This window comes from Gobio gobio, assembly GCF_949357685.1.
Source record: "Gobio gobio genome assembly, chromosome: 16".
Lineage (NCBI taxonomy): Eukaryota > Metazoa > Chordata > Actinopteri > Cypriniformes > Gobionidae > Gobio > Gobio gobio.
Genome location: NC_137109.1, coordinates 41,435,754 through 41,460,065, shown reverse-complemented (window position 1 = coordinate 41,460,065; position 24,312 = coordinate 41,435,754). Strand labels below are relative to the sequence as shown.

Genomic DNA, 24,312 nt, shown 5'->3' with positions numbered 1-24,312 from the left:
ATAAAATAACTTTATATGATTTTGTGTTCGAAAGGGAATAGTTTGCCCAAATTCTGGCTACCCAAATCATAATTTATCTTTCTCGCATTAACAGTTAGTTAAGAATTATTATTTTAATTTAAAAGTAGCCTAATTGCTCAAAGTTTCATCACAGCCCAGTAATGTCAGAACAGTAATTTCCTGCACGTTCACTACAAATGATCTCCAATGTTTTATAAAATAGGAAAATCACATGCTAAGTTCAGTTTGGTTCAAAACATGTTCTCAAAACACATTAGACGAGATTACAAATGAAATAGCAGAATGACTGTGTCCCAAATGCTATTGAGCTACATATCTAGACAGCATTTTCGAGCACCACAGGTGCGTTCTAGGTAGGCAGCTCATTAGGGGTTGAGACATGAACAGCAAGATATTGGGCACATGGACCCTTGTTTTGGAGAGCAGCACAACAGCTGAACAAAATCCTCCGCCATGATGCTGCGTTGCTTCCCGTAGCTGCACAGCCGACACGAACGGATGAATTAAAGCCTCAGTGAGACACACAACGGATTCAGGAGTTGGTATGCTATTAGAGGTAATTCTGAAAGATAATTTGTAAAGATTTGCTGCTCCGGGTCCCTGTTTGGGTTTGTTTCCAAGTTAGCTATAGCTACACTAGTTAGCTACTATTTGCTCATATGAAGGGAATACCATTTGATAAAAGCGCCATTATTTTAAAAACAAATGTGCAAAAGAAATGTCCTAAATATTTGATTATTTAACCCATGTTAGAGATAAAAGTTAAATCTGTTAGATTGCTGCACCTGCAGTAGCCAGTGGCTAACGTTAATGCTGATAGCAAACCAGGTTAGCTGTGGTAAAATATCTGATTTGTTTGTTTTTAACAGAGACATTGAATGCTTGTAAGTGTGTGATTAGCATGATGTTTCATGTTATGTCACTTTGTGGAGGCTTCGTTTTAGATTATTGATGAGTTTAATTGGGACAGTAACATAGCACAGAGCTAACGTTAGTTGGTTGTTAGCTTTCGTTCTTTGTTGAATTTCTTCATTCTGTTTTCTTTGACATGAATTAAATTGTCTAAATATGATGACTAAATATTAGAAGACATGTTTCTAATCTAATTAATGTTGTAGCGTGAGTAACAGGTGTGTTATCCTTGTAAAGAGCTAGTTGTTGACAAGAAGCTTTTTTGACAGTTAGTTATGTCATTTAGCTGCCTGTCTGTTTATAACTTTTTTATTTAAAGACGTAAAATTTAGGAAAATATAGGACTGTGTGCCACATATATAACCTTGTGAGAGCTGCATATATATGGCAGATATGTTTTTCTTGTTAGGGTTAAATCTGATTATGCATTTATCCCACACAGTGGTCTAGGGATGCCCACGGAGAAATATGACCCGCCTGAATCCAGGCGGATATACAGTATCATGTCCAGTGAGGAGGCAAACAGTGGGAAAAAATCCATTTGGGATGGCCTTGAAATAACTGGTAGGTGTCACTTCTGCAATGGACATGAAACCAATTTATGAAAGAGGTCTTTTTATTAATATTTCTGTCTGTTTCTGTCTCAGGTAATGTTCGGAGTCTCAGCTCGGGCCTTTGGTCGCTCACACACCTCACTGCTTTGCACCTCAGTGACAACTCCCTGTCATGCGTCCCACCTGAAATTGCCAAGCTGCACAACCTTGTGTTCTTGGACCTGTCGTCCAATAAAATCAGGAGCCTACCAGCAGAGCTTGGCAACATGGTGTCTCTCAGGTGAGCTAACACAAAAGCTGTTATTCTCTCCATGGATCATTTGTTCTATTTAATGTGTTTGCAATACAGAGAGAAAAAAGGAAAAACGTTCTTATGACAGCACTTGATGAAACTACTTGATCATTCCTAACAGGGTTTCCACAGTCATGGGAATGCTAGGAAAGTTTACATTGTGATTTCCAGGCCTGTTTTAAGGTTATAAATGTCAATAGGGAATGTGAGTTTCAGTTCTTTTTAATATCTATTTTAGAACTTATTATTAAAGGGGTGGTAAACCACGATTTCACTATTCTAACTTTAGCTAACGTGTAATGTTGCTGCTTGAGCATAAACAACATCTGCAAAATTACAACTATCAAAGTTTAAAGCAAAGGGAGATATTTGCTTTTAAAGAAATCAGTTTCTAAGAACTACAGCAAACGGCCAGCAGGCGACTACACACATTCCTCCAGGGTTGGTGACATCAACAGGCTCAATATTTACATAAACCCCTCCTCCGAGAATATTAATTAAGGGGGGTGAGGCCATTTTGTATCGCGGCGCTGTTGTGGTATAGTTAGGCTGGAGTGTTGTTGCCGCGATGCCAAGGAAACGCTGTTATTTTCATCCGGATTGCAGGTCTGGGGTACTTGCTCTGTTCAGCCTTCCTTGGGACGGGGGTGCGTTGCAGAGCGTTTAACATACAGCATGTTATATGCACGTGTGTTTGAGTCAGCGGGGAATCAGGCGCGTGCAGGGCTCCCTGCAGCACATCTAACAGAGGAAAACATCCACCGTCTTCGCGATTTCAATGCCAGATTTGCACAACGTCAGCTGCGTGAAAAAAACACTGCCGGTGCGTGGATGCACGACGCGCGCGCTGCACATTTCACGGAGGACAACACAAACTTCCACAAACTTCGCGAGTTCAATACAGGATATGCACAACGGCTTGTCCTGAAAGCTGGATTTACAAACAGAAGCTGTTTACGGGCCACAACCTGTAAGTCTGATTTATTTTTCATCGATGTGTTTTCCTGTAATAGGTTGTAGCAAGGAAGTAAACAGATGACAACGCTGTTCCGCAAACCAGTCTGTTAAATGCTCATTCATACTTAACGTTATCCGACGAACACCTAACGTTACAAACACTAACGTTAAAATCTCAACAGCGAACCTGACATTAGTGTAAATGATTCTTTGATTAGAGCTTTTATGTATTGTTTATCTACAGGCATGCTAAACATGGTTCTGTGTGTGATTTGGCTAACTTACTAGTTAAAGCCAGTGCTTAGTGTTCGTTTTGGGTTAGTTCTTGCGACAGATATTTGGCTATAATCGTTCTAAAAATACAAAAGTTAAAGTGCCATTCAGTAGCGATCATTATAGATCCGCAGTCTTTACTCTTGAGGACTGAACAGGTTCTGCTCGATCATCTTCACTCAAATGTTCTGGGTCTGATTCGGGCTCATATGGTTTTATTGACGCCGTTGTTTCTAATACTGACCAAAGCACAGCTTCCGGTAAGGGGCGTGACGTTTCCGACAAACGTGCACTAGGCGGTTAGCGAATCACAACACACTGGGCCAGCTAACCAATCAGAGCCCACTGCGTATTTTTGAGGGACTGGCTTCATACAACCCGGAAAGCATCAGACCGTTTTACAAGGAGGGACAGAGCAGTGTAGAATAAAGGTCAAATATATGAAAAATAAGGCTGCTTTTTTTTAAACGAAGCATGAACACATGTTACAGTGCACCCCACAAACACAGTCAAGCCTTCAAAAGAATGTGTTTTACCACCCCTTTAACTATTTCATTAAGTCAAATCTCTATAAAATTATTTGGTCAGCACTTAAAAGTCTATACTAATTTAACATTAGATAATATACTAACAATGACAATAATTTTACAGCAGTTATTCATTTTAACATTTAAGAATACATTTTTAAAATCAAACATTTCGTGTTAGTTCATGGCAAGCACTGTGAACTAACATACATTTATTTTATTAACTGACATTAACAAATGCTGTAAAAAATATTTTTCAATGTATTACTTTAGTCATTAATGTTAACAAATTTGACCTTATTGTAGTGTGATAACACCAAAGTGTTATCAATGATTTGAAAAGAAACGGTGTCGTCACAATATGACATGAAAATCATGGTAATACATTGGTCAAAAGGTTTTATTCAGAAGTTTTATTGCATTTTTAATCTAGCATTAAGCACACAGTTAATTGGTAGTTATTTTCGAAATTATCAAAATATCGCAATATGCATATTGCAAGGGTACGCAATATCTGAATGATTTTAATTGGCTACTTCAACATTGTGAAAAGTGTACGTTTTAGGTCGATGCATATAGCAGAGAATAGACTGGGCACACGACTGTAACTTATGTGACTTGCTTGACGTCAAAAAGAGTTATTAAACGCAATAACTTGCAAAAAACAGTAGTCTGTCTGCTGTCTGACACACACACACCGAAACGTGCACACAAGCTGTTCTTTTTTTCATGTTTTGTTACACACTCGAACAGTCAAATACACACAGTTATGTCTCTGAGTATTCATGTAAACACAGTCGGTTAATGCTGTAAGTGAAACATATCAGTTGGGGAAAGAAAGAGATTTTACACACTTAAAGCAATATTGTATCGCATATCGAATATCGCATTATTTAACAAGGATATCGCATTTTTCTTTAATATTGCACAGCCCTTGTAGTTAACATGAATTTTGTTTTTCACAGGGAACTGCTTTTAAATAACAACCAGTTGCGGGGTCTGCCTTTTGAATTGGGGAAACTGTTTCAGTTACAAACACTGGGGTTGAAAGGTGAGTGTCATTTTTTGGGGATTGCAACATCTTGAGATCATCCCTTTGTAGAGAATGTTTCCTACCGACTGTTTGTATGTGTCTCTACAGGCAATCCACTCACTCAAGAAATTATGAGCCTCTACCTAGAGCCAGATGGCACCCGGCGCCTGCTGAACTACCTTTTGGACAATCTAGCTGGTGCTATCAAGCGCAGTAGGTGTCTCAGGCAAACTAACTATTTAAGATCTGTCCAACTCTGTCATGCCTTTCTCCATTTCCTATCTAAAATTGCTGTATATATTTCACAATATTCACTGTTATTTCCGGAGCAATTATATCAAATATTCACAATATCTTCATGAAGCTCTTGCTGATGACACAATTTCCCATTGGACCCCATTGGATTTAGTCATGTGACTGAAGCCGCGTTTCCACCGAAATTACCCGGAACTATTTGTACCAGGAACTTTTTTCCCAGGAACTTTTTCTCCCCCAGACCTGCTACAATCTGCGTTTCCACCGCGGTCTAAAGTACCGGGGAGATTAGGCAAATTAGTCCGGTGACGTGGGAATGCGCGCGACTGCTTCTCCCAGTTACCGACGGACAGTAATCACTTTTGCGCGATACTGTCTGCAACAATAACAAGTGTAGGTGATGCAAGCAGCGCTGCTTTTGCTGATTATGTACACACATTACCAACACTGTTTATTTAAACGTGCACTTTCACCTGGTTTGACCATTTTAATGCAAAATGGGATGATGGGCAATCCAAAATCTGAATGTGTTGTAATAGCTCAATTCCAAAACAAAACATTTTCTATAAAAGGATAATGAGGTTTCAGTCATGACAGATGTGTGAAAAGTTAATTGAATGAAAACAATAGACTGAATTAAGCAGTTGAAAGATTAGGTACTAGACTGCAAGTATTTTATTTTTTATCACAATAACATCTCTTAACATTCACAAAAAAAAAAAAATTCACATGACTAGTATTACAATATGCTTCATTAAATGCATAATTTTAGAGACTTTTTCCTCAAATTTTAAATGAAGCAGGACCACACTTATGGCTTCACTTAAGTTGTGGTTATAAGTTATTATACTACATTCACATAGTTATACATTTAAAAATATAATATTTGGGTTTTCTAGATATGTTTATGTGCATATTCAGAAAGACTTGCGAGCAGCAGCCCTTTTATTTGCTTCCTACACTATATGAATACAATTAGAATGTGGTTATATAGTTAGAATGTGGAAATTAAAGACACAGTGACATTTTACACATTTAACTTTATTTTAGACAGATTAGTTCTTACAAAATTAAAATAAAAGTGTGCAAAGACAAATAAATTACTAGAACAATAAAATGAAAATATAAAATGTGAAAACAACAATATAAAAAAAAGTGTATTTTTCAGTAACCTTTCCAAGAGCTGTGCCAACACGTACAATATATAAAGTACAAGTGTGGTAGAGCAAATGCTTCATTCAAGCGGCTGGTCATTGTGGCTACTTCTTGAACGACTGGACAAACTGTCCAAGAACAGACAGAAACCCGGTCTGAAAGTCCCTCTGCTGCCGTCTGCTTTCTTCCGCTTCTGACTGGTGGAATGCCAGCTCTTGCCTCCTCATCTCTCCTCGGCCTGGCTATCCAGTAACAGCTGCATATATTGGTCTCGCTGTTCTTGTCCATGCTGCAGGACGGCCCGGTTAGCATCCTCCATGTCCCTCAGTGCATCAAAAAGTCACAGTCCCTTTTCCTTTTCTCTAAGTAGAAAAATTGCACAGAAACACATGGAAATTAATACACAAGGCAACCATGAAACAATAGAAACCATCAATTAATTATTTAAAGTGTTTTCACTACAAATAATGAACAATTGTTTGGCCAGCTTGAACAATGCCCAGTGTGCAAATTTTATCATGGGCAATTTAAGTTTACAATTAAAAACAACAAAACCATTAAGGATTACAGATCAGTTTTTAAATATATACACATTTTTGTCAGCTTTATAACGTACTGGTGACCGCGGGGGAAAACACGCCGGTCTCCGTTGCCTGCGATTCATTTGGGCCACTCGTTACGTCTGGAAAATCACGTTGAAAAAAGTTACTGCAACGTGTTTAAACACTGCAACGAGTTTAATAGATGATACCAAGATGATATATTTACCTTCAACCCACTCGGATTCCTGGATGGTTTCCAACAACGCACTAGCCGAGTCTTTCGTTACCGCTGCCCTAGAAAAGGACGGTCTGTGTCCCAGCAACGCGTCCAGGCGGTCATAACACTTGTTGATACGCCGGTCGGAACCGCTCCGGTTGTTATGATCCTTTAATTTCTTGTAATCTTGTCTTAATTTCTTCAACTTCTCTCTGCACTGTTTTCCAGTGTGACTGGAACCGAGTCGATATCTTCAGGTATACCTTTTCATTACGGGTCGCCATTTCCAGTTCCCGCTGGATGTCCTCCTCCGCATATATGCTCAATAAAGCCTGAACCTCGTCGTCGGTCCATCGGTCAAATTTTTTGTTGAACTCCATTGTTGCAAAAAAAATATTTACTGAACGCAAAACCCACGGAACCCACCTCGCAAAAGACTTGTAAATATGGCGGTGGAAAAAAAAAATAGCTGCGAGAGCTCAACCAATCAGCATGTTCAGCGCCCAAGTCCCACCCCCGAAAGTTCGCGAACTTTTGAAAAGTCCCACCTCGCAAGCAGGGCCGTTTGGAGGGGGAAATATTTACCCGGAACTTCATTTAGACCCTGGTTCCTGCGGTCGAAACACACAGAGTTCCCCCCCAAAGTTCCTGGTTCCGGGGTAAAGTTCCTGCGGTGGAAACGCGGCTTATGATGCACTACCGTCAAAAAGTCTAAATATAAAAATATTTGGGATGCCACAATTCTCAGTATAATATTGAACCGTTCGGTTTGGCATTCACGGTTCAATACGCGCTTGTGAATTGCATTTCATTAATTATTTTTCTACACATTCTATCATTTGCCTCCATCCCAATATACTGAACAACGCAACATACCTTCACATCACACGTTAGTGGTAGAGTTATACTCACGGAACACTATAGTTATTCACAATCACCAAAGTTCATTATTTGCATGTGTTGAAAGCCTTGCCGGTTAAACATTTCATTTGCGTGCTCATGCACCGTTTTAACATGCGCTTTTCCGAGCGCGCGCACTAAAAGCCTGTCAAACACGCGATTACTGGACTAAGTAGTTTTACTGCGCTAATACCGTCAAATACACACAAGGTTTACATAAACACAGTCGGTTATGTCTAAAGTGAAAGTAATCGGTGTGTGTCTGTATATTAGATGCGTGCAGCTCTTAAAGGGGCACTTCAGCGCTGGGAAGATAAATGTGTATTTAAACTGTCATTTATGTAGTAGAAATGTGAAGTTGGAAATGTAAAAAAAAAGTTTCCTGTGTCATTTGATCCTTCAGAATTCATTCTATCCTGATTTGGTGCTCAAGAAGCATTTTCTCTTATTATTAATGTTGAAAACAAAAGAACAGCATTTATTATTGTTTTGTAACAATGTAAAAGTATTTACTAGCTATGATTCCATCCCCCTATTTTTATGCAAAGTTTGGGATATCGCACCAAAAAAAACGCTGGATGGAAATGCCAAAATGTGCATAAATTCTAAAAGATAACGTATGCGCCCAATTAAGTTGGATAAACATTTTATCCGATAAGAAAATGCACCCATAAACTACGAATTACACGACAGTAGGCATATAGCCGCCTCCGAAAGCAAGATAGCTTTATTACATTTTGTCTGTGTGATCTGATGCACAAGTAATTATACTAAATTATTATATACAGTGGCTTCTCCTACAGCATCAACTTCCATTTTTCTTAGTGATATTTAGCACCAGTTTACGATTTTGTTTTCTTCAGCTCACTGGACTTTCGAAATATAGCTATTGGCACTTTTGATCACTTTAATGCCTAGTAATTTCAGCTCATTTCTGTTCTGATTCAATTCCGATTCAACTTCTGTTAAAACGGCTTAATTTAGCAGAGCAGTTATTCAGTTTTGAGCCTGTTTAGATTGATTCACAATTTGTGATTCTAAATTGTGATTCAACGGAATCGGTGCTGTTGTGGGTTTCTTAAAATATATATATTAAAATGTTTTATTCAAAAACATTTAAGAATAGCACAGCTGTGGTTTTTGTGTTTGACCTGTAAAGATGCTGATTCAAATTATTGTCCTGAAATGCAAATACTTTGCCTTCACAGTCCCAACAGAGCAACCTCCATCCAGATCCTGGATTGTGCTGCAGGAGCCTGAAATGACGAGACCAACAGGTAGATGTTTCTTGAAAACCGTGGAACATAATTCAAAACCTGGGGACACTTGATATTATAAATATATTGATATTTTGCTCTCCTTTTTTGCTTCACCAGCGCTGTTAACTGTAATGTGCTACAATGTGCTCTGTGATAAGTACGCCACACGCCAGCTTTATGGCTACTGCCCATCCTGGGCCCTTAATTGGAGCTACAGGAAAAAGTCCATTATGCAGGAGATCCTCAGCTGCAATGCAGATATTATCAGCTTACAGGTAAAAAGAACTTATGTAAGCCCAGGGGTACTCAAAGTATGCAACTTGCGGTTTTCGGTGGTGGTTCTCACACACACACACACACACACACACACACCCTACCCACGTGATCTGCAAGCGCAATACTGACAATAAATTTAAAAAACGCTAGTAATTTTGATCATCTTATTTTGATATCTCATATTATGTATGATCTCTTACATCGATGTTTGTTGTTTCTTTTGTTCCTCATTTTTTACACTATTTACAGATAATTGTTTTGGTATATAATCATATCAATATTAAAAAGTAGCATTACAAATTAACAAATAGCCTAATTTTCTGCCATATGCAATTTAATAAAAATGATCAGCTAGCTAACAACAACTTTGTTCTGGTTTCACCTCACTCCAGTCTAAATGATTGTAGGCTATTTATTTTACTACACATTGTTAACAGAAATAAGCTGAAATACTGTTGATAATTAAACTCTAACTCTTGCTAAATTGGGTGAGCACACTTGTGTTCTCATTTCAGATGTGTTCTGAGTAAATTAATAAACTGATTCGTGAGTTCAGTGTTGGACAGATCAGTTGTTCTAATCAGTCGCTAAAATGATTCGGTTCAAAGGAGTCATTAGGTCACGAATCGGACATTAGCAGACGCGTTGTGTGCGAATCCCGTCTGTTAGAACATCGCGAAAGATGTCATCCCACAGAAAACACTTCATAACTGAATATAATGTGTTTCCGTTTTTTTGAGCGCAATGCACACCCGGCGGTAATTCTAGGAAAAATGTGTCCGAATGTGCCACGTGCAACATGGTTTCGGTCTTCCGACCTTTTGATTTGGATTAATATGTGAAATATGAGAGAGCTAACAGCTAACACAGTGATTATTTTGAAGACCCAGAGAGTGTGCGCGGAGGAGAAGCTCTCTGATCGTTCTCTCTGTCACTCGGTCACAAGTGCAACATCTATTCTACATCACTCATAAATCACAATAACTCATCAAATTAGGCTTTTTGGCGGGACAAATTTGTTTTGGCGGCCGCCAAAAAAATTTTAATGCAGGAAAAACCCTGGTCTATAATCCCCTGATAATCCTTCTGGTGTATTTGAGTATGCTTGTCCTAATAGATTAAGTTTTTTGTTTCTTTAAAGGTCACGTTTATCTATTTTTTAGCTCAGTGATGCACAACAGGTAGCTCTGAATAGCCAATGCGTGTTTACCCCTACAGCACTGTTTGTCAGAGTCACTTAGTCTGCTTTTTCATGCACAGGAAGTGGAGACAGAACAGTATTATAACTACTTCCTTGTGGAGCTGAGTAAACAGGGATATGATGGATTCTTCAGTGCAAAATCCCGGGCCAGAACCATGTCTGAATCGGACAGGAAACATGTGGATGGATGTGCAATATTCTACAAGACTGAAAAGTGAGTAAAGTAACACTCAAGGGTTGAGAGACTCTGTCTGATGGCTTTCTTTCAGTGCTGTTTTGAATGAAAATATGGAACCACATTTTTTTTTTTGCTTTTAGGTTCAGCATGGTGCAGAAACACACAGTAGAGTTTAACCAGCTGGCTATGGCCAATTCAGAGGGCTCTGAGGCTATGTTGAATCGGGTCATGACTAAGGACAACATTGGGGTGGCGGTGTTGCTGGAGCTAAAGGATGAGTTAATGGAGGTGTCGTGTGAGTATCTGTACAATTAAGATTTTATTTTCCATTGTAACATTATTATTTTGACAATTGGGAACCTCTTACTACCTGTGATGTAAAGTTAATCCACATTAATGGAATAAAAAAAAAAACACCTTTAATTTGTACTGTAGTCTAGCAAAAAAGGTTATGCAATAATTTACAGTACCGTTCAAAAGTTTGGGATCAGTACTTTTTTTTTTTTTTTTAAGAAATGTATACTGTTACACCTAAAGTTGATTAAAAGTAAAGTTAAAGATTTTTGTTGTAGCAATTTTTTTTTATTTTTTTCTAATCCTTTTCATCAAAGAATCTACTTTCCACAAAAATGTTGATCAGGGCAAATCAGCATATTAGAATGATTTCTTAAAGTTTCTTAATTTTAATTTTTTTCAGTAAAATATCTAAAACCCACTAGGTCAGTGTTATGTATTTTGTTCAGTTGAGTACCGTATTTTCTGTACTATAAGTCACTTTTTTTCATAGTTTGGCTGGTCCTGCGACTTATAGTCAGGTGCGACTTGTATATCAAAATAAATTCATACTGACTGGCAAGCATAAACATTTAGCTACGTTTACAGCCGCGAGAGGGCGCTCTATGTTGCTCCTGTAGCCTACCCCTGAAAAAATTAACTGAAAACAACTGAACTGAAAACCTGTTAACTGAAATATTAACTTAAAGACAACCGAGAAAGACTGAACACAAACAAAATGCCCCCCAAAAAGAAAATCCTATTCTGCAAATTACAAAATGCAGGTAACGTTAGTAAAATATGCAGCCGAAAACGGTAATCGAGCAGCAGAAAGAAAGTTTGGAGTGAGTGAGAAACTTGTGAGGGACTGGCGAAAAGCAGAGGTTACTTTAACTGTAATGAAGAAAATAAAGCGGGAGAGGCTCAGCTGCGCGAGACAAATGTTGCCAGTGTGAATGCACAGCGGGCATTTTTGAAGGGGCAAGTGAAAAATTATTTTACTTGCCCGACGGACAAGTATCCTGAGTAAAATGTCAAAACAAAAAATAACTAGGGAATCACCAAAGTGCAATAATGATTCTGCATTCAGTGGATAATAATATAAAACGACCTGACAAGGTTGTGCTGTTGAGGCTCGCGCAGCCTCTCGAGGAGAAAATAGAAAATCGAAAACAAATGAGCGCTGCTCATACAGAGAAACTCAGTTAACATACACGGTTAAAATTGTATAATTTTTATATTTATAACATATGATACAGTTAAGCAACATTACACTAACAAGAGTGTTGTTTTCCTGAATACCATCACGACTGAAAATGACACTGATTTCATATGTCAGTTCTATAAACAATTAACATTAAGTCACTTACATTTAAGATGCAATATGGACTGTTTTTGTTCTATTTCAGCAGCGGAAATAGTTCCAAACAAATATCACAGCAGAACCGTAACGCATCTCACAGCAACAGCGTGTTACTGAATGATTCAGCGTTTTAATGAATCGGTTGAATCAAAGATTCAATGACCTATTCGTAAACGACCGCCAAATTCTTAAATTAATCAGCCGTTTCACTGAATCGACTCAATGACTCGCTCATTAAGACGGTCACATGCTGCCACCTACTGGTGGTTTAGTTTCATCTTTCCAACATTTCTTATTTGTATATTCAAAAATATTTAAAATAATCTCATAACATTATTCAATGCAGTTGTCATTTTTCAGTGTAAATGATTTTTGATTGGTAACTGCCCTATAGTGTCTTATTCTAATTTAATTTATAGATCATGATCATGAGATCATGAGTAAAAATCACCTACAGCTCAACCTGGCAAAAACTGAGTTGCACTGATCATCATCATCCCCGCCAGTCCCACTATGCAACATGGCTTCACCATCCAGCTAGGTACATCCCTGATCTCCCCTTCAAAATCACCAGTTGTCCTTCAGAGATCACATTGCTGAGACCGCTCGCTCATGCAGGTTTGCGCTCTACAACATCAGAAAGATCAGACCGTTCCTAACAGAACACGCAACACAGCTTCTTGTCCAGGCCCTGGTTATTTCTAGACTTGACTACTGCAACGCGCTTCTGGCTGGACTCCCCTCTTGTACGATCCAAACACTTCGAATGATCCAGAATGCAGCGGCACGTCTGGTCTTCAACGAGCCCAAAAGGACCAACGTCACACCACTCTTCATCTCTCTGCACTGGCTACCACTCGCTGCTCGCATCAAGTTTAAGGCGCTGACGCTTGCCTACAGATCCACCACGCGCTCAGCTCCTGCATACTTTGACTCGATTCTACGACTCCCCACCCCCGCCAGAAGCCTTCCTTCAGCTAAGGAGCGAAGGCTTGTGGTACCTTCACAGAGAGGCAAAAAATCCCTTTCCAGAACATTTTCTTTCAACGTTCCCAGCTGGTGGAACGAAATGCCCACCGCCATCCGAAATGCTGATTCATTGACAACATTCAAAAGTCAACTAAAAACTCATCTCTTCCGTGAGCACTTAACCTCTTAAAAAAAAAAAAAAAAAAAAATACCTTTCCTTTCCTCTTTCTCCTCCTCTTTCCCTCCCTACTCTAGCCTGTGCTACACTGAGAAATGTACACAGACTAAGTATTTCAGGCACTTGTTGCGCTCACTTGACTCTTCACAACCAATCGCTTATTGTACCCCCAAGTTGTAAGTCGCTTTGGATAAAAGCGTCTGCTAAATGCATAAATGTAAATCAAATTTAAGAATATAAAAGGAAAGCTGAAGCACATCCTATATTTAATAAGATTATGGAAAAATGCCTTTTATAAAAAGGTAAAAGTATCACAAATATGCATATTTAAATATGTCAAAGCTGATTGAACACTGGTGAGAATATTGCTTCAAAATAGATTATATTTACAAAAAAAATCCGGACAAGCAAATTTTTTACTCGGACAAGTGATTGACAGATTTAATTGTCCGAAGGACAAGCGTGTGAACAGGCTTAATGTCGAGCCCTGATGTATATATTTTAAATGGTTATCTTAAATTGTAATATTTCATAATATTACTGTTCTTTATTTTTGATAAATGCAGACTTTGCGAGCATTAGAGGTGCTTAATTATCACAAATGTAATTTTACAAAATGTATTTCTACAATACAAAATATTGAAATGTTAATTTCTTAATGCTAAATGTAACTTTCCATTTCCTTTTTTCCCCTTCCTACAGCAGGAAAGTCTATCCATGCTATGGAGAAACAGCTCCTACTAGTGGCTAATGCTCACATGCACTGGGACCCAGAATACTCTGACGTGAAGCTGGTGCAGACCATGATGTTCCTGTCAGAGGTGAAGAATATCATAGACAAGGCCTCCCGCAGTCTGAAGCTCTCCTCTGTGTCTGGAGAAACCAACAGCATCCCTTTGGTGCTTTGTGCCGACCTTAACTCGCTTCCTGACTCGGGTAAGCCTTCTTAAAGCCACAGACTTTTAACATGTCTCATTTTCTCATTTGTGTTGTTAAAAGTGTGTTTTTGTGTCCTAAAATAAAGGATTTGGCAAAGTTATGTACAAATGCTATAACTTTTCTTGCTCTGTATGACATGTTCTTGGCTACCTCAGCAGAACAGGGATGAAAGATTCTGAAAACAAACTTCCTGTAGATGTACAAGCATTAATGAATTATGCAAAATAAGACCAATGACATTTATTAAGAAATAGGGGTGTAACGATACCCTCATGTCAAGATACTGAACTAACAAAACTATATTATTGCGATTACTCCAAGACATATGGTAAAAGGTTAACAAAAAAATTTACTGTTGATTTTAAAGCTACACTGTGTGATATTTTCCCCCATCTAGTGGTGAAAAGGTATATGACCATCCAGTGAATTTTAGTTTCTGTTCCTCTCAATTCCGATTTCGTTTCAACTCCTACGGTGGCCGATTTAGTCCAAGATTAACATGGCTTCCAGTTCGACCTAGTCCACATTCGACACGGTGCCTGTGGGATATTCTGTGCTCAGTGGGATGGTTGGAACTCAACTTGCCTAATTATTCGGCTAGAAAGAACTGCAGCTAATCCAGAGTGAACTTTGATGATAGTAATGTTTATTCAGTCATCCAATTGCAAGGCATAAACAGGTTTGCGTGGATATGTACATAAACGTGGTTTCTGTGAGAGAACAAATAAGGATGGTAAATATACATACACAGTTAAGAACTGTATAACTATACTAATAAGTTACATTTGTATAATGTAACCGTAAACCAGAGCTTATTGTACTATATATAGGCGCTAAATGCAGCTGCATGAAAAGGAGCGGAGCTGCCGCTGCTGCTAACAAGCGGTGTCCGGTTACAAAAGTGTGTGCGCCGCTTTAACGTTAGCACTGCAGTGCGCTCTGTATAACAATTGTTAATATGCCGATCAGACCTGATACATATTTCCATCAACATACATTACAAGCAAATATTTTCTATAAACGAATAAACATTGTTGATAACAAAATAACTGAATGATTATTCAAATAGGTGAGCATTACGCTATTGTATGTTGACACAAAAATACTTCTGAGGTGACATCAACTGAATTACGCAATGACACACTCTGAAACACATCTACAATGACAATAACTATTATTACTTACGGAGTTATTAACGCACAGAAATACCACACAAGGAAAAACAGACTTTTGAGGAACAAGCCAGGAAAACTCTGTATAACAAGTCTGATCAAGTTGACGCGCACATGCGCGAGGCAGGTAATTTTTTACAGTGCCATCGAGTATTAAAACTGGTTAAAACGCGAAAGGCGAAGCTTGAATTTACGGGTATGTCCCTCTTTGGCTAATGTACTTTCAAGATGGAGGGGCAACATGGCGACCACCGTTAGTTCCCATTACCTTATGTATTTTCAATGGCATATTATAAACTTACGAGAATACTTTATTACTTGAAGTAAATATACATTTATGAGCACATATATTTTTGAAAGAACTAAGTGTTTTTAGCTAAGAATAGACTAAAAAAGTTACACAGTGTAGCTTTAAAATGCTAAATTTGGTATTACTGGTATTTGGTGGAAATGAATAGTCTTGGTGCTGGTAACCCAATGCACAGGAATATGGTGACACTAGAATAAAAATATTCATGATACTGAAGCTGAAGATGCAGAATTATTTTAGACGAATATGCTTGCACTCTGTCACTGACTATATATAATTAAAAAAATTATATATTTTATATTTAGGTCACTTTGTACTGGCAAGTCATTTGGCATCAGGAGCCACAAATATTCACCCCATTGCATTATTATACATTATATGCAACATTATATATAGAATTTTTAATGTAGTACTGACACTAAAACTCTGTAAACTTGAATTTTTCGCACACAGTAATTTTCATTTTGTATCTGTACATCTGTACAATACAGATTGTCACTATCCACGATACATTGTTGCGTTTTTGTATTGCGATATAATGCGACACCCCATTAAGAAAGTAATTCAGGTTGATTTTGATCTCATGTTGTCTTTAACTCATTTGTTTAACAGTTATTTCTCAGTTGCAATAGATACAGGTATATAGGTTAGACATGTTTAATGAGGTTCGATTCTGATCGTAGGTGTGGTGGAGTACCTGAGCTCAGGCGGGGTAGACTGCACACACAAAGACTTCAAAGAGCTGCGCTACAGCGACAGTCTGACCAACTTCAACTGCAATGGGAAGATCAGCACATCTAGCGGAAGGATCACACATGGTTTCAAGTTGAAGAGTGCCTACGAGGATGGGCTCATGCCTTACACCAATTACACTTATGAATTCAAGGTAAGTGCAGTGAGCTTAAAGTGTTCCGAATGCCTAGTAATTTCAGTTAATTTCTGTTCTGATTCAATTCTGATTCAACTTCTGTTAAAATGGCTTCCGAGTTTACAACAAGTGATGTTTTTTTACAATAAAATTATGTTGTGATACAACAGTGTCATTAGTACCTATTTCTTGTAACTCAAACTCTAATAACTCTAATAAATCTCACTCTCCACACGGAGCTATAGCGTTTCACTTTGTTTACTTGACTGCATGCATGTCACGTCGTGTCGTTTCTTGCTCTGCCATGTGCGGTAACATGACCGATGAACCGCAGAAAGAATGAAAACGGCTCTTGCTGTGTGCTTCATCTGTGTGCGCTCGCTTTTTACAACTCCCTTTTTTTAAACCCAATTTAGGGTGTCATTGACTACATCTTCTACTCCAGGCCACAACTGAGCGTGCTGGGCGTCCTCGGGCCTTTGGACACAAACTGGCTCCAGGAGAACAATATCAGTGGTTGCCCACACCCTCACATCCCCTCAGATCACATCTCCCTGTTTGCACAACTGGAGTTGGTCCTGCCTTATCCTCCCCCTCTCAATGGGGTCCACTTAGCTGGACACAGGTAGTGAGCCGTCCTGGCCACTGGTGGCACTGCAGAGTCCCAACTCTCTAAGTTTTTTGAAAACGATAAAACCTCTAAGCTGTTTCTTTTTTTAATATATATATATATATACACATGCATATACATATTTTTTTCATACATTTATTCATTTTTAGGGTCCAACATGTTCCAATTTGTCAGGGAGTTTTTTTCTCTTCTGTTTGTTATGCTATAGACCTTTTTTTTTGTTGAATCAATCCCTCCTATAGGCTGATATAGTATCATCCTTTTTTTTAATTAATTGTTGGACGTAGCTTGTGTGCATGCAATGTATCCAAACTGTAAGATGAGACGAACACTTGGTCACACACTCAAAGGGGTTGCAGACTGTTTTAGTTCCTTTTATGGTCAGACCTTAATACTAAAAACCAGCCGTTATTGTAACTAAGCATTAACCAATTTCTTTATGAATCCAGCCTCAATTTTTTTAGAAGTTGACGTTCCACTGAACAGATGCATCGCTTGCAGTCGAATTTCATTTCAGACACGCTTGCATAACTCTCCTTTGGATGAGTGACCAATGTGTTGTGCAGACCAAACTCAGTAAGTAAAATTTGTCCCCAAAGAGTGGAACCCCAAGAGCTTTTCCACTTGTGCGGTGCTGAAACTCGCTTTACATCGGTGCTTCATCTCCTGATGTTTTAATCTCCCATCAATGGTGCAATATTCAGAACGCTCTAGACGTTCTAAGCGAGGGCACTGTTACGGAACGTTTTTACATGCTTGGATAACGTAAAAAAAAGCACTTATTTGTCTTTCTCTCTCCCTCAGATGGGAGTTGGAATGGTTTGAGCTGAATACGTAAACCAAATTATTTTAACGTCTCGATTCAGCGGCACTGCTTTTCGCACACTATTATTTTAACCCGTTCTATGGAGGCAGGCTCTTTGTTTCTTTGTACGACAGGCTATGTGAATAATATAAACTCTGCTTGATCTCACTGTGGTTATAAACGGGAGGTTTTTATTAGAAAGGGAGGTTTTATATAAGAAGACTAACCAGGGAGTCTTTTGACCAGCGATTTGTCACTATAGTAGGTTGAAAAGGTTTTCCCATACCTTTTTATCCTCGTTACACACACATCTTCGAAAGATCTGTAGCACTGTTCTTGAGGCTAGCAATGTTCTGACCTAGCCGTAACCACCCCCTACATTGTATCAGAGGGGTCCTCCCAGGTCTTTGTACAAAATGTAATCGAATATATTAACAGACAAATTTAGACTTGACTTGATTGTATATGAGCCACATGCAAGAATACCTTTTTTATTATTAAATGTTCTTTTGTATTAAGAATAAATTATGATCCAAATTCAGAAAAATAAGATTGTATTGTTAGCTACATTTTTAACAAAGTAAATCAAAAAACTTACCAGCTTGTATAAGACAAAGAGGTTGTTCCTGGTTCTCGCTGCCATACTTTTGCACTCATCGCTCATTTTGCACGTTTCATTTTTTACTATAATAATTTATTTTCTTTTGTAACTTTCAGAGTATATGCTTTTCTTGTCTATCCAATCATTCATCTCAAGCTATTTTTTGTCTCGTTGCTGTATATGTAAAGGGGGGGTGGGAATCGCGAAGCTCCGTAACATGCCATCTGTCATTGTGAAGTCAAGTCAGTAACACTTCTGCCATTCCTTTATATATATGATGCAACTGTGTATCTGTTATGCACACTCTTTGGTGAGCAGCTCCACCTGCAACCACCTTTACTGTTGTTGTGCTGGAAATGTTTTGTCGTTTATTTTCAGACTGCATTATGCTATCAGTGCATCTTCATCTTCTTGAGGTCCAAGAGTCTCAAGAAATCAGGTATAGGGCATTATTTTTTGCTTCAAGAATGTTTTGAATTTTACTCATCTGCATTTCTGAACTTTTTGCAACACATTTTAAAGTCAAGACTGTATACATTTCCATATTTCCATTTGTCTAGAATCAGTTTTATATGGCCATAATCTTTACTGTTTAGTGCCAGCTTGATACATTCTTGATAAAAGCCAAGTGTAAAAGTACATTTTCCTCTGATGGTACTTCAAGTGGCATTTTTTTTCTATTTTTGAAACTCTCCATAACCTAGTTCATCTCTAAGACTTGTAGAGGATGTCTGGCAGTGGTCTTTTTGTGGTTAGGTGTTTAGCACTTCATATATTTTTGGTTCACTAAACCGATGTCAGCATGACCATCGCACGTTCAACATGTCACAAATCAGTTTCTTTCAACTATGCAGCAGTGTCGCTTTTACGTCTTGCTTTATTTTAGCAGTAAGAACCAGAGCAGTCGTTTGTTATCCGGGGCCTCTTCACAATATTCTATAGCATTTTGTTTTGTCTTATTAAGTGACCATGAATTGTTAATGGTATTATAGTAGAAATGAGATTTAGCTTTTTGTAAAATGTGAATAAAATGTGTATTGAATATTTCCTTTCTACAAAACAAATGAATTGTGTTGTGTGAGTGTATATAATGAATTCTCCTGTATTATTGGTGTCTCTTTTTAATGATGTTTCACAATTATTACCATTTGCTTATTGGTCCTATAACAAATTTGCTTATTCGACAGAAGTAGGTGCCCATAGATGGATAATGTTAAATCTGTAGGGCATCCTGCTTTGTTGGTAGACTAGTTTTCGTGCAGTTTAATGTCATGATTGAGAGCAGTTTGATGCCAGTTGGATAAACTTATTTGACACATTAGGAATTAGTCAAAAAGTCTTACTTTTCTGATTCAAATTAGGCCAATCTACCTTGTAACTGACTAAAAGGTTAGGACCAGTTTTGAAGAAAAAAAAAAAAAAGGTGACTAACTTTTAAGACGGTTTATGCAACTGGCTCCAGGCGTTGTCTCTCTTACTCTAAACTGTATGGTAAAGTATTTGACTTGATATCGGTGCATTTCAATCAGTGGTTGTACCTGACATTGCTGCTTAAAGTGATAGAAGTAATAGTCTAGGTAATGGAGACTAATTTCAGAGCCCTTTGTTGCTAAATTTATTTGTTTAATTCATCATTCCCTACCAAAATTCTTAATTTCAGTAGTACACAATCCAACATCTATGCTTGAACTAGTGAGAAACTGCAATTAAGTCATATCTTTCTTTACTGTCCTCTCCTTTATTTTTCATTCTGGTTTACCCTTTATATTAACTTTTTCAGCCTTCATTTTGATACTAGAAATCTGCTGCAATAAAATTGATAGATTAGCTGGGCCGTTTTAATTTTTACCTGAGAACACTTGCGTTTCGTAGAGGCCAATGACCTTTTGTAGTAGTTTCTCTTTGACTAACTCTGTACACACTGTCATGAGCCATTATGTAGTACATGGGATCAACTCTTGTTTACCATTCAAGATAATGCCAGCAGAGATACTCACCCGTTAAAAAAAAAAAAGAATAGCTTTCACGATATTCAATGAAGATATTCAATGAATGTTCAGTCTAATAAAATCCAAAAAAGGCAGCTCTTAAATAAAATCTCTGGAAAAGAATGGTAAGCAACTATTTTCTGTCCGTTCTCTGTATTCTTAGTTCAAGAGATCTGTACATAGAAGTTCATTTACAGTAATGTATTTTCCTATCTATGGTTGATAATAAATTCTTTCTGCTTCATGACCTGTTGTATTTTCTTTTAATCTGCAGAAAGTTTTGGACAACTCTGCCACATTGTACCTTTCGTGGAATGTGCAAAATCTGATAATAGAAATGTAGTGTTCAGTATGCTACTTTTTAGTTGAACGCTTTAATTGTTTACTTTTTTTCCCTGGCACTTTTATTAGTGACTTTGGCTTCTCTTTTAGAGGCTTAATGAGGTCTTATCCACAAGGTGGTGCAATGTGAACAGATGGACCACAACAGGCCACAACCACACATCCAAGAGTTACAAATATGAGCTGAGAACACAAAACAGTCTTTAACAACTAAACGGCTCCGAGTAACACTGATGATGATTCATGAACATCTTTTCTTGGTGGAGGACGATGGAGGATTTAGCAATAATCTTGTGCAGTGCTGGTTTTATATCATGTTGTTGTTGTTGTAGAAGCCATAGTCTTGAATGTACTCAGTATTCCTTGAAGTCTAAAACAAAATGTAGCCATTTTCAATGTACTGTATTATTTGTTTTAATCAGTGTTTTTAGACAAAACAGAATCTTTTTAAAAACCTAGGCTCCTGAAATACTATTTAATTACTGTAAAGTAGTAAACAGTACTGTGTGAATACTGTTTTGAGGCTTTTCAAGTTTTTGTGTTTTAGAAATGGTTTATGATATTTTCCATATTGCAAGTTATACATTCTGACTAGTATGTAGCAAATGTTCACCTGTGCAGATGGAAAATTATTGGAATTGCGAATAGCTGTTGCGATATGAGTGCACGTGAACCGATCATCTTGCTTCACTACTAAAGCACAAAATTAACATGAATGAACATCAGAAGCTATGTTGAAAAGATTCAGTACAACTTACAGACATGACATGTAATCGCTCAATCTGTCTACGTGTGGTTTGCTTTTCCCCATGTCTTTTACATTTTCTATTATGAAATAGCCAGTAAAATAAAGGCTTTTTAAATAATTTCGAAGAAGAGTGCCTTGGATTTCCTTTTTTCTACATTCATTTGAATTCCCGACCCCAAAGAGCACCTTCAAACATCTCAATGAACTCCCTGAGCACCCCTGACTTTTTTGTCTTTCCATATATACAGACCGGTTCCAATAACTGGGAACTGTTTCAATTAATTTGTTACTATAACTTGGGACACTAAAGAGACCTTTCTACTGACCAGAGGCCAGTTGCATAAACTAAGCCATTAAATCTGTTATAAGATCTAGTATGACCCACTAGCAGTTAGGCAAGTGGCATTCAATCTTACTTTTCGTATCAAATTAAGCCAGTCTATGTTTTTATGTAACTGATTTAAAAAAGTTATGAACAGTCTTACAAGTTAGACATACGTTTTTTTCTTTAAGACTAGTCTTAACGGTTTATGCAACCGGCCTCAGAAGTAAGTACCTGATCACCTGCGTGAAAATGCCATAGTCCTGCTGAAGGAGGCATGAGGACTGCAGATGTGGCCAGAGCAATAATGCAAGACACCTAAGACAGTGCTACAGGGAAACCGAAGGAAAGCTGATCGTCCTTGCTGTGCCAAACCACGTGAAACCATGTGTCCCCCTACAGTGGGGAGAACTAGTATTCGATACACTGCCGATTTTGCAGGTTTTCCTATTTACAAAGCATGTAGAAGTCTGTATTTTTTATCATAGATACTCTTCAACTGTGAGTGACGGAATCTAAAACAAAATCCAGAAAATCACATTGTATGATTTTTCAGTAATTAATTTGCATTTTATTGCATGACATAAGTATTTGATCACCTACCAACCAGTAAGAATTCCGGTTTTCTTTAAGAAGCCCTCCTGTTCTCCACTCATTACCTGTATTAACTGCACCTGTTTGAACTCGTTACCTGTATAAAAGACACCTGTCCACACGCTCAATCAAACAGACTCCAACCTCTCCAAGATCAGAGAGCTGTGTAAGGACATCTGGGATAAAATTGCAGACCTGCACAAGGCTAAGAAGGGCTACAGGACAATAGGCAAGCAGCTTGGTGAGAAGGCAACAACTGTTGGTGCAATTATTAGAAAATGGAAGAAGTTCAAGAAGACGGTCAATCTCCCTCGGTCTGGGGAACCATGCAAGATCTCACCTCGTGGGGCATCAATGATCATTAGGAAGGTGAGGGATCAGCCCAGAACTACACAGCAGGACCTGGTCAATGACCTGAAGAGAGCTGGGACCACAGTCTCAAAGAAATCCATTAGTAGCACAATACGCCATCATGGATTAAAATCCTGCAGCGCTTTGCTTTTCTGCAAAGGGGACAGGACGACTGCACCGTATCAAGGGGAGGATGGATGGGCCCCATGTATCGCAAGTTTTTGGCCAACAACCTCCTTCCCTCAGTAAGAGCATTGAAGATGGGTCGTGGCTGGGTCTTCCAGCATGACAATGACCCGAAACACACAGCCAGGGCAACTAAGGACGGAGTGGCTCCGTAAGAAGCATCTCAAGGTGCTGGAGTGGCCTAGCCAGTCTCCAGACCTGAACCAAATAGAAAATCTTTAGAGGGAGATGAAAGCCCATATTGCCCAGCCCCGAAATCTGGAGAAGGTCTGTATAGAGGAGTGGGCCAAAATCCCTGCTGCAGTGTGTGCAAACCTGGTCAAGAACTACAGGAAACGTATGATCTCTGTAATTGCAAACAAAATATTTGGTACAGAAACCTAAGTTCTGATTTTCTGATGTATCAATTACTTATGTCATGCAATAAAGTGCAAATGAATTACTTAAAAATCATACAATGTGATTTTCTGGATTTTTGTTTTAATTCCGCCACTCACAGTTGAAGAGTACCTATGATAAAAATCGCAGACTTCTACATGCTTTGTAAGTGGGCAAACCTGCAAAATCGGCAGTGTATCAAATACTTGTTCTCCCCACTGTATATGTGTTCCAGAACTTGCAAGTGCCTTGTTGAAAGAGTGGAGTAACATTTCACAGCAAGAACTGGGAGATCTGGTGCAGTCCATGAAGATGAGATGCACTGTAGTTCTTAAAGACAGCTACTGGCCACACCACATACTGATTGCTACTTACTGACCGCTACTTTTGATATTGACCCCGGCTCTGTTCAATGACTCATTCTATTTCTAGTTCATCAAACATCTGTGAATTTTTTTAAAAGTCTCAGTTGTTGAATCTTTTTATATTCATACAATATATAAAACGAGAGGACATTGCTTTTAGTGAGGTGTGGCTGTCTTGAAGGAGGTCAGCAAGACCTTTTCTTTTTTCCATATGGGTTCCTTTCCCTCCTCTGTCTGGGCAATGTGTGGACCCCCCAAGCTGTAGGGAGTGCCAAGCCCTGCATAAGAGAGCGCACAACTTCTATATTGTCTACCCCACAAAATCCAAAGCATCATTAAATCTCATCGCCACCACTGGACAATGGTGGGATGTGTAG

The 24,312-nt window shown here is 38.4% G+C and overlaps 1 protein-coding gene across 1 annotated transcript; it reads left to right on the top strand.

Annotated features, from left to right (window-relative positions):
* Positions 1-440: 440 nt before the first annotated feature.
* On the top strand, positions 441-21,862 carry cnot6b (CCR4-NOT transcription complex, subunit 6b). The gene is made up of 14 exons (XM_079838570.1): positions 441-577; positions 1,376-1,497; positions 1,581-1,767; positions 4,502-4,587; positions 4,678-4,782; positions 8,847-8,915; positions 9,015-9,172; positions 10,434-10,588; positions 10,693-10,847; positions 14,038-14,271; positions 16,440-16,642; positions 17,041-17,249; positions 19,040-19,100; positions 21,082-21,862. The coding sequence occupies exons 2-13, from the start codon at positions 1,386-1,388 to the stop codon at positions 19,074-19,076; spliced, it is 1,710 nt and encodes a 569-aa protein (XP_079694696.1). The 5' UTR covers positions 441-577; positions 1,376-1,385; the 3' UTR covers positions 19,077-19,100; positions 21,082-21,862.
* Positions 21,863-24,312: the final 2,450 nt, after the last annotated feature.